At 43.6% G+C, this 11425-nt stretch overlaps 1 protein-coding gene across 1 annotated transcript in view; it reads right to left on the bottom strand.

Moving 5' to 3' along the window:
• Positions 1 to 232: 232 nt before the first annotated feature.
• LOC115196486 (semaphorin-5B) overlaps positions 233 to 11425 on the bottom strand; it is a 101171-nt gene continuing 89978 nt past the window's right edge. The window contains exons 18-22 of the mRNA XM_029757359.1: positions 9016 to 9186; positions 8533 to 8682; positions 8272 to 8310; positions 6254 to 6459; positions 233 to 5126 (exon numbers count right to left, since the gene is read on the bottom strand). Coding sequence (XP_029613219.1) covers positions 4941 to 5126; positions 6254 to 6459; positions 8272 to 8310; positions 8533 to 8682; positions 9016 to 9186 — 752 coding nt within the window. The 3' untranslated portion in view covers positions 233 to 4940. The remainder of the gene's footprint in view (positions 5127 to 6253; positions 6460 to 8271; positions 8311 to 8532; positions 8683 to 9015; positions 9187 to 11425) is intronic.

Below are 11425 nucleotides of genomic sequence, written 5' to 3'. Positions count from 1 at the left end.
CCAAGCTTCCTAGTGATATAGTGAGGCTAACTGAATGATGGTGTCTTTACAATGGAGTAATCAACCAAGCTTCCTAGTGATGTAGTGAGGCTAACTGATGGTAGTGTCTTTACAATGGAGTAATCAACCAAGCTTCCTAGTGATGTAGTGAGGCTAACTGATGGTAGTGTCTTTACAATGGAGTAATCAACCAAGTTTCCTAGTGAATGTAGAAGGGCACAGTTGACAGATGTTTGGCACCAAAGTTAATTTTTATTCATTTTTTACAATGTACAATATACAAAAATATAGAGTACCAAAAAATTCACAGTGTCTAAAAGGCAGTGATTAAAAAGTCTCAATTCACAAATCCAACAGCCATGTTTGTAGTTCTGGAAAAGAGCAATAACTTGTGAGCAGGACTTGTGAGCAGTACCACCTGGTTGATTGCGTAGAAGGGTGCAGAGCCCTCCGATTGGTGTTTTTCCAACATGCAACAGCAGCATGTCCAATCACGATGACAAAACGAAGTGAATGTGTCCTGTGAGTGTCCACAACGATGAATGTACAGTAATATTTATTTTTCTTTTCTTTTTAACACACACACACACACACACACACACAAACTCATTGAAATACATGAAGAGGGTTGTATCTTGAGATTTGAGGGTAACAGATACCATGGCAGCTAAACCTGTGTGTGGCTACATTACTACATCACAGGGCTGAACATTAATCTACATAATATCCAGGCTGGTCCCAAATCTGTCATTACTACATTACAGGGTTGAACATTAATCTACATAACATCTAGCCTGGTCCCAGATCTGTCATTACTACATTACATTGCTGCACATTATGTTACATAACATCTAACCTGGTCTCAGATCTGTCATTACTACATTACAGGGATGAACATTATGCTACATAGCATCTAGCCTTGTCCCTGATCTGTTTGTTCTCCTGCCAACCCCATTGGTCATTGTCAAGCCATGTGACAATGAGTGATGAGGAGTTTGCATGACAGCACAAACAGACTGGCACTCACATCAACTTCCATCGCCTTCTTGATATTTACAAAACATATGCATTTTTACAACTAGAAGCCTTTAAAAACACAGAAAAGCTATACAATATACATTTTACAAACCATACTGACTTTAGGTTTCATTGCCTTTAGCATGGAAGAGCATCTATGAACAAATTAAGATTTGCTGTTTAAGAAAACATGACTTTGCATTCAGCGACTGGAGAATGAATAGTTTGAGAACCTTCACAGTAAACTTCCAGACTCAGTATAATTTAGGTGAAGATGCCCTACCATCAGCTCAGTATCATTTAGGTGAAGATGTCCTACCATCAGCTCAGTATCATTTAGGTGAAGATGTCCTACCATCAGCTCAGTATCATTTAGGTGAAGATGTCCTACCATCAGCTCAGTATCATTTAGGTGAAGATGTCCTACCGTCAGCTCAGTATCATTTAGGTGAAGATGTCCTACCATCAGCTCAGTATCATTTAGGTGAAGATGTCCTACCATCAGCTCAGTATCATTTAGGTTAAGATGTCCTACCATCAGCTCAGTATCATTTAGGTGAAGATGTCCTACCATCAGCTCAGTATCATTTAGGTGAAGCTGTCTTACCATCAGCTCAGTATCATTTAGGTGAAGATGTCCTACCATCAGCTCAGTATCATTTAGGTGAAGATGTCCTACCATCAGCTCAGTATCATTTAGGTGAAGCTGTCCTACCATCAGCTCAGTATCATTTAGGTGAAAATGTCCTACCATCAGCTCAGTATCATTTAGGTGAAGATGTCCTACCATCAGCTCAGTATCATTTAAGTGAAGATGTCCTACCATCAGCTCAGTATCATTTAGGTGAAGATGTCTTACCGTCAGCTCAGTATCATTTAGGTGAAGATGTCCTACCATCAGCTCAGTATCATTTAGGTGAAGATGTCCTACCATCAGCTCAGTATCATTTAGGTGAAGATGTCCTACCATCAGCTCAGTATCATTTAGGTGAAGATGTCCTACCATCAGCTCAGTATCATTTAGGTGAAGATGTCCTACCATCAGCTCAGTATCATTTAGGTGAAAATGTCCTACCATCAGCTCAGTATCATTTAGGTGAAGATGTCCTACCATCAGCTCAGTATCATTTTGGTGAAGATGTCCTACCATCAGCTCATTATCATTTTGGTGAAGATGTCCTACCATCAGCTCAGTATCATTTAAGTGAAGATGTCCTACCATCAGCTCAGTATCATTTAGGCAAAGATGTCTTACCGTCAGCTCAGTATCATTTAGGTGAAGATGTCCTACCATCAGCTCAGTATCATTTAGGTGAAGATGTCCTACCGTCAGCTCAGTATCATTTAGGTGAAGATGTCCTACCGTCAGCTCAGTATCATTTAGGTGAAGATGTCCTACCATCAGCTCAGTATCATTTAGGTGAAGATGTCCTACCATCAGCTCAGTATCATTTAGGTGAAGATGTCCTACCGTCAGCTCAGTATCATTTAGGTGAAAATGTCCTACCGTCAGCTCAGTATCATTTAGGTGAAGATGTCCTACCATCAGCTCAGTATCATTTAGGTGAAGATGTCCTACCATCAGCTCAGTATCATTTAGGTGAAGATGTCCTACCATCAGCTTATATGGGGCTCAGATCTGTAACATGAACAACTTGAATGTGACTGGAAGAGATAGGAGTTGATCATCACTACGCTAATACCATCACATTGATACTCTCCACACTCACAGTAACATGTACAACAATGAATGGCCCAGCAAGACACGCACACACACAGTATGGCTGGTGTTAATATCTTCTTCTGTAGATGATTAGCATAACATGATCCAGTATTGTGGTCCAGTATTGTGGTCCAGTAATGTGATCCAGTATTGTGATCCAGTATTGTGATCCAGTATTGTGATCCAGTATTGCGATCCAGTGGAAGTGATGCTGAGTGATCCAGTATTGTGATCCAGTGGAAGCAGTGCTGAGTGATCCAGTAATGGGATCCAGTATTGTGATCCAGTGGAAGTGATGCTGAGTAATCTAGTATTGTGATCCAGTGGAGGAGGTGCTGAGTGATCCAGTACTGTGATCCAGTGGAGGAGGTGCTGAGTGATCCAGTATTGTGATCCAGTGGAAGTGGTGCTGAGTGATCCAGTATTGTGATCCAGTGGAGGAGGTGCTGAGTGATCCAGTATTGTGATCCAGTGGAAGCAGTGCTGAGTGATCCAGTATTGTGATCCAGTGGAAGCAGTGCTGAGTGATCCAGTATTGTAATCCAGGTGATGACCCTATCTGCCACCATTCAATACACATTTCATCATACCAACATGGCAAACACATTTCTCTTCGGCATGATGATGAAACAGTGCCCTGACAGACCAACTGTATTCATCATGCTTCACGTCAAGGTTTGGTATACAGATCATTTTCCACATCCATAGACATTTCCAATTGGATGCGTCCATTTATCCATTTGAAGGGATGAGGGTGGTGAGACAGCTATCCATTTGAAGGGATGAGGGTGGTGAGACAGCTATCCATTTGAAGGGATGAGGGTGGTGAGACAGCTATCCATTTGAAGGGATGAGGGTGGTGAGACAGCTATCCATTTATCCATTTGAAGGGATGAGTGTGGTGAGACAACTATCCATTTGAAGGGATGAGGGTGGTGAGACAGCTATCCATTTGAAGGGATGAGGGTGGTGAGACAGCTATCCATTTGAAGGGATGAGGGTGGTGAGACAGCTATCCATTTGAAGGGATGAGGGTGGTGAGACAGTATTGCTGAGCCTTAGCTGAGTATCTGGGTTGTTCAAAATACATGTATTTTTCTCAAAATGGCTCCTTTTACGTCGACTCTGAATCTCCGTCATTGTCATTTTTGGGTGTCGGTGCAGGTAGTTACAGGATTCTAAACCCCTTCAGAGGCCATGGTCACATCCCATTTGGCTTCCTATTCCCTACATAGTGCACTCCTTTCAACCAGTGCACTCCTTTCAACCAGGGCTCTAGTCAAAAGTAGTGCACTATATAGGAAATAAGGTGCCATTTGGGATGCAATCCAGGAGTCCTTGGGCTGCTCAGATGAAAGCAGTACCAGCCCCTCTCTCTTTCCCTCTCTGTTAGTCCACACTGCGGGAGCACCTGACCATGAGGCTGTTCTGATGCAGTGTGTCCAAACAGACAGGAGAAACAAGTTGGTGAGCAGGAGCATGACAAACGAGCCCATACTGTCAGTGTCATTGAGTTCTGCATTTTCACCGTCATAAAGTCGTTTTTTAGAGCTGGAAGGTGTCTTGGTCAGCATATTCGGGTACGGTATCCTTTGGAAACGGTTGACTTTGCCGTCTATATCGAATACAAACCAGCCACAATGTCTTATATTCTCCTCAGATCAAATGTGAAGTCTGTGGGTTTTTGTGATATACATGATCTGATACCGTAGGGTTTTACAGGAGACTTTTAACAGTGTTGTTTTAGAACAGATTCCACAAGTAGTGAATCTCCATACTGAACCATAAGGCTGCTACAGCCCAGCTCCCTCATAAGACTCCAACTCCCAGCATTCCACATGGTCCAGTCTACTTCCTCGTCTTGAGATGAGTTGCTGTACTGCACAGTAGAGTAGAAAAACAACGTCATAAAACAGTCATATCAACTGAACAGTCACAATGATACGAAATGATTGTCCTGTTGGTTGACAGGGACAGTTCAATCTCCGTCTGCACTGGTGATTGAGAAGAACGTTCATGGTTCGGACCTTGAGAGGACACACCCAGTTCAAGGGTCTGCCCGGTCGTTAACACAGCTCCCCCTCACTGTAGCAGAGTACACACTCAATTGAGGAGAGGAGAGGAGACGGTGAAGGGTCTGGGGTGCAGGAGTGTTTCCAACTTCCCATAGAGAAGAGAGTTGGGGGGGGGGGGTCCTGTCTCAACTGTGGTGCATATAGTTCCTGCAAGGTGAGTCGGGATGGAAGGGATGGTCGTATTTGCCCAGGGGTGCAGGGTAGTAGGTGGTGGTGTAAACGTTATTCTGGGGGAGGGAGGGGAGGGGCGAGAGGGACGAGGGGAAGAAGTTGCAGCTCTCGTCCGGGAGAAGGTTGTTCTTGTTCAGCGTCTGTGGAAGACAGACGGGAAAAGAACAGGGAGTGTTCAGTAGGTGCAACATGGGAGAAAAGGTTTCAAAAGGCAGGAGGCGCTACCTGATCTCATCCAATGAGAAAGCACATTTTTGTTTCCAGTTCCACTTCCCTGCAACGCCCTACTGTACCACCCACTAACACTCAGGGAGAATCTCTCTCCTCACCTCCTTCTCAAAACCCATTGGAGGAGAAGGTCAAAGGGGCGGGACCTCTGGCTTTGGGTTTTGAGAAGGAGGCGAGGACACAAGGAGTATGCAATTGAGATTCTCTCCCACAGTTACATCATACTGTATGTTCACACACAGACCCAATCAATCACACACAGATAGTATAATACATCAAACTGTATCAACAAGTAGACACGATCAATCACACACAGATGGACTAACGATCCATTTCGGGGGTCTCAGACAGACAAACCATGGTGGTAATCGCTGGTAACCATGGAGAGAGGCAGACACAGGAAGGACATGAGGGAGTGTGTGTGTGTGTGTGTGTGTGTGTGTGTGTGTGTATGAGGAGACAGCCAGAGAGCAGACGTTAGTTAATTAATTCAAGTAATGGCTCGATTAATCAAACACAGCTGTGTGAGTCTCGCCCTCCTTTCTGATAGGTTAACAGGCTAATGAACACATTAATAAAGAGTGGGAGGCAAACAGGTGGTACATCACTGGGACATCACAAGGGCAGGACGGACGGACGGACGGACGGACGGACGGACGGACGGACGGACGGACGGACGGACGGACGGACGGACGGACGGACGGACGGAGCTACAGCTACTGTCTCTCTGCCATTCTACCAAAGACCTGACCATTTGAGGTCTGATATTTGGTATTTTAAGCAGACCTATGTTCAAATAGTATTTACTTTCTTTCAAATTCTTCATCTGTGCTTGATTGGGCTTGCCTGATGCAATGGAACCAATGGAATAGTTCCAAAGGTCCAAACCCCACCCATCTGGCACTCCAGGCAGACTTAATTAAAAGTATTTGAAAGAAAACAAATGTTATCTATCTGAACCTGCAGGTCTGACTGCCCTAACGGACTGTTCCATTCCCTGTGTGTAAGGGTGGGGGGTAGAAAGAGTGGAATACTCCACCTTGAACTCCATGGGGGTGTACTTCTCGTTCTTTGGCGTCGTGTTGCCCTTATAGCTGAGGTGGTTGGGCGTGGTGGGGTGGATGACGGCTGACTCCTGGGAGGGCTTGTGGAGTCGTTGGCAGTAGGCGTAGACCAGGACCGACAGCCCCACCGCTGCAAAGAAACATAACACTCCCGTGGCCATCAGGTGGAACAGAGAGAAGGCTGGTAGGAGGAGAGAAAAAGAGACAGAGTTTGAATATTATTGGTATTATTTACTCCATCATTGATTTAATATGTTCCAATATGTTTGCTTTGGCAATGTAGTCTTGTTCCCAAAAATAGCGAGGTCAAACCTGTTTAAGGCTAAGTGCAGCTAAGCTAGTGGTCAGACCTGGGTTAAAATGCCTTATCTGTTCTTCATTGAGCTTGCCTGGCTAAATGGAACATTTCTAAAAGTGTAAACCCTGGTCATATAGCACTGCAGCCAGGCTAGAGCGGAAGCTAAAAGTCTTGGAAAGATTACAAATAGTATTTGAACCCAGGTCTACTAGCAACATTGCAATAGCTCCATAATGTTTTTGTCATGAGAGGATCCGCTCAAAAGACCAAAAATCATACTGAAACTAAAGCCTTGTTCACACTGCACGCCTTAAGACTCAAATTAGTTCTTCAAATCTGTTTTGGAATACTGACTGTCCAAACAGCAAGTTACAAGTGACCAAATCAGATTTGTGTGTGTTCAGACAGCAGTCATTTGCTGACATTGCTATGCTACTTGTCATAGTAACGACAGATGTGTGCGCAGTGGTGTAGGCTGATTGGTGGTGCTCATGCTTCTTATCACTCAGAAGTTATGTAGCAAGCTAAGGTGACAACAATGCCTCCCTGTTTAGAATTTTCAAATTCATAGTGGAAGTACACTTTTTATTTAAACCTCAAAGGATAAGATGATCCAACTTTCAAAACTAGTCCTTTTCGGCTAGCCACAGCAGTCAGCTAGCTAGCCACAGCCGTCAGCTGGCTAGCTGTTTAGCTTTCTAGCACATTCAGTAATTTGTTCTTAAATTAACAAGCTAATTAGCTTCCACATGGTCTTGTCAAAACTGTCAACCCACTAACTAGTAAGCAACAATATATACCAAATAAATCAAATTTGACCGTTCAGACAGAAGTTGCACAGTCAGGAATCAGATTTGTATCTGATTGCAAACCGCCTACAAAGGTGGTTTGAAATATGGCTTGAAATATTTGATTCCATGTACTTTTTGGCTGTTCAGACTGCAGGAAAAATAACAGATTCGGACCAGATATGGACTAAAATTGGATTTGAATCACTTCAAACTGCCAATGTGAACAAGGCTTTAAGGCTCTATTCAATCAGATCCGCTTTAGCCTACATCCACATAGCGGTTGTTTTGGCAGTGTCAGAACTGCGTTAGAGCTGTCACATCCACAAGCGGCTCCTGGCATCATTCCTAAAGCAGACATTGCCATTGGCTGAACGGTGTCGCATTAATAGAAATCCCTTTCAGCCTTGTTTAGAAGTTTTAACACTGGAATGTGAGATGTAATCTACACCTTGATTAGGCTGATAGAAATCCTCATTTTGTTTAATGATTTTTGATTTGAGCGCGATTATTTCTATATAGCCTACACTTTCTCATTCTGAACTTCTAATGCGAGTGGGATGGGGTGTGGCTTCGTGACAATGATCAATAGCAGCTGCTCCCTGATTTGACAGCTACAACACAGTTACACCTCCAACACCACAAATATCAGCTGTGGGTATTTGCTATCGCCGGTTAACGCTAGATCTGATTGAATCTAGGCCTAAAGCTTTTAGGAATGATAGCATTGTGTGTAATCATGGTGGCGATGATTCATTTGTGATGCAACGGCAGTGGGAAGGGCGTAAAACAAGAGGAGAGGGGGAGGGAGAGGAAGGGGGTGACGAGAGGCACGCTCCATGTCCTTGGGGTCCCTGTAACCCCCCACTGGGATGGTGAGGAGGGGGGATTCTCGTAATTCACTTACCCCCACAACGCTGATCGTTATCCTGTCCAGGCAGAATGACTGCAGAGAAAAATAGAGAGAGAGAAAAATAGATGAAAGAAATAGGGAGGAACCGAGAGAGAGAGAAACTGTTACTGCAATGCACAATTCAACCAGCCAATAGAGTCAAAGATCCCCACAATCACAGAGTACCACTTTCTGCAGCAAAACCAACCAAGCACTGCCCATAAAGTGATGGTCAGCTGGCTATTTAGCAGTGTGTTCAAAATGTTGGGGGCTGACCTGGCACCTCGGGGGGCTGGCAGGGCCTGCTCGCGGTGGCATTGCCCTGACACAGGCTGTGGTCTGCCTCCCGTTCCCCACACTCCCTGCTGCGATGCTGCAGCCCCTCCTCGTCACACTCCCCCCACTCTGACCACACCAGCCAGCCACCTGGAGGAACAGCGGAGGAGGAGTGCAGGGGGTTGGAGGAGAGAGAGGAGAGGGTGGACGGAGAGAAGAGAGGAGGATGAGTTGTTGTACCACTAGAAGTCAAAGCAAAGCCACAGTGAACTCAACATAGCAGCTACATAACCTTAACATGACTTATGCACCATCATTTAGATTCAATTAGTTACTTTGAATGCTCAACATTTTTAAAACAATATTTGTATGAATGAATGCTGCAAATATGTGAACCTGTGCAGGATATGATTGAATGTTGTGTATCTGTGTATGACTGAGTGCTGAATATCTGTCATCTGTGAATCTGTTCATTCTGCATACCTTCACAGGTGTGTGTGTTGCACAGGGCCTCTTCAGTGTGCAGGCCGATGCAGATGTCACCTCCGTGGGCGGGGGCAGGGTTGCTACAGGTACGGGTACGCTGGTAGTGCCCACCTCCACATGTGGCAGAGCAGTGAGACCATGACGCCCAGCACGACCAGGTTCCTTTCACTGGACACACACACACACACACCAAACTTTTATAGAAAATATAAAAGGTTTATTTCCTGTAGTCCTTCAGTCAGTATACAGGTTGAAAAGGGCTGATTTGGACACTGATAAGCACCTAAATTGGAACACAGTGGCTTTATAGCAACAGGTTATACAGCTCTGGCTCTGCGCTTCACAGCTCTGGATGGGTTTTGACTGACAGACGTTCTGAACTTCTGCACCACACGCAACAAGAAGTTGCCCCCATCCCTCCAGATAATTGGGCAACTTTTGCACATTTGTTGTCTGAGTGAGGGGAATGCCGTAAATGACGAGGACTCGATGTATTTTGAAAGAAGATACGTTGAGAATTATAATAAATACCGATTTGATGTCATCCAAGCCAAACACCCGTGAGTCCAAATGTACACATCACATTTCCACATCATAAAACTACTGTCATATAGTATATGTTTATGATCACTATGTTGATGTACAGTTAGTTAGTTACAAGATGACATGGCGTTATACCCTGGGTTGTCCTGAACAAAATGAGCCTGTTTGTTGCATTGTGAAAAGTTGCCGTGGACCACGCACCAGAATACATTCATGACCAGTGGTGGAAAAAGTACCCAATTGTCGTACTTGAGTAAAAGTAACGATACCTTAAAAGAAAATGACTCAAGTAAAAGTGAAAGTCACCCAGTAAAATACTTCTTGAGTAAAAGTCTAAAAGTATTTGGTTTTAAATGTACTTAAGTATCAAAAGTAAATGTAATCGCAAAAATATAATTACAGTTGAAGTCAGAAGTTTACATACACTTAGGTTGGAGTCATTAAAACTTGTTTTTCAACCACTCCACAAATTTCTTGTTAACAAACTATAGTTTTGGCAAGTTGGTTAGGACAACTACTTTGTGCATGACACAAGTAATTTTTCCAACAATTGTTTACAGACAGATTATTTCACTTATAATTCACTGTATCACAATTCCAGTGGGTCAGAAGTTGACTGTGCCTTTAAACCGCTTTAGAAATTCCCAAAAATTATGTAATGGCTTTAGAAGCTTCTGATAGACTAATTGACATCATTTGAGTCAATTGGAGGTGTACCTGTGGATGTATTTCAAGGCCTAACTTCAAACTCAGTGCCTTTTTGCTTGACATCATGGGAAAATCAAAAGAAATCAGCCAAGACCTCAGAACAAAAATTGTAGACCTCCACAAGTCTGGTTCATCCTTGTCTGGTTCATCCAAATGCCTGAAGGTACAAATCTGTACAAACAATAGTACACAAGTATAAACACCATTGAACCACGTAGCTGTCATACCGCTCAGGAAGGAGACACATTCTGTCTCCTAGAGATGAACGTACTTTGGTGCAAAAAGTGCAAATCAATCCCAGAACAATAACAAAGGGCCTTGTGAAGATGCTGGAGGAAACAGGTACAAAAATATCTATATCCACCGTAAAACAAGTCCTATATCGACATAACCTGAAAGGCCGCTCAGCAAGGAAGAAGCCACTGCTCCAAAACCGCCATAAAAAAGCCAGACTACGGTTTGCAACTGCACATGGGGACAAAGATCGTATTTTTTGGGAGAAATGTCCTCTGGTCTGATGAAACAAAAATATAACTGTTTGGCCATCATTATGTTTGGAGGAAAAATGGTGCAAGCCAAAGAACACCATCCCAACCGTGAAGCACAGGGGCGGCAGCATCATGTTGTGGGGGTGCACAAAATAGATGGCATCATGAGGAAGGAAAATGATGTGGATATATTGAAGCAACATCTCAAGAAATCAGTAAGGAAGTTAAAGCTTGGTCGCAAATGGGTCTTCCAAATGGACAATGACCCCAAGCATACTCCCAAAGTTGTGGCTTAAGGACAACAAAGTCAAGGTATTGGAGTGGCCATCACAAAGCCATGACCTCAATCCTATAGAAAATTTGTGGGCAGAACTGAAAAAGTGTGTGCGAGCAAGGAGGCCTACAAACCTGACTCAGTTACACCAGCTCTGTCAGGAGGAATGGACCAAAATTCACCCAACTTATTGTGGGAAGCTTGTGGAAGGCTACCCGTGATGAAATAAATAAAAGCAGAAATAAATAATTCTCTCTACTATTATTCTGACATTTCACATTCTTAAAATAAAGTGGTGATCCTAACTGACCGAAGACAAGGAATTTGTACTAGTATTAAATGTCAGGAATTGTGAAAAACTGAGTTTAAATGTATTTGGCTAAGGTGTATGTAA

Source organism: Salmo trutta, chromosome 6 (genome assembly GCF_901001165.1).
Source record: "Salmo trutta chromosome 6, fSalTru1.1, whole genome shotgun sequence".
Classification (NCBI taxonomy): Eukaryota; Metazoa; Chordata; class Actinopteri; order Salmoniformes; family Salmonidae; genus Salmo; species Salmo trutta.
The sequence above is the reverse complement of the archived record's forward strand: the minus strand, read 5'-3'. Positions and strand labels throughout refer to the sequence as shown.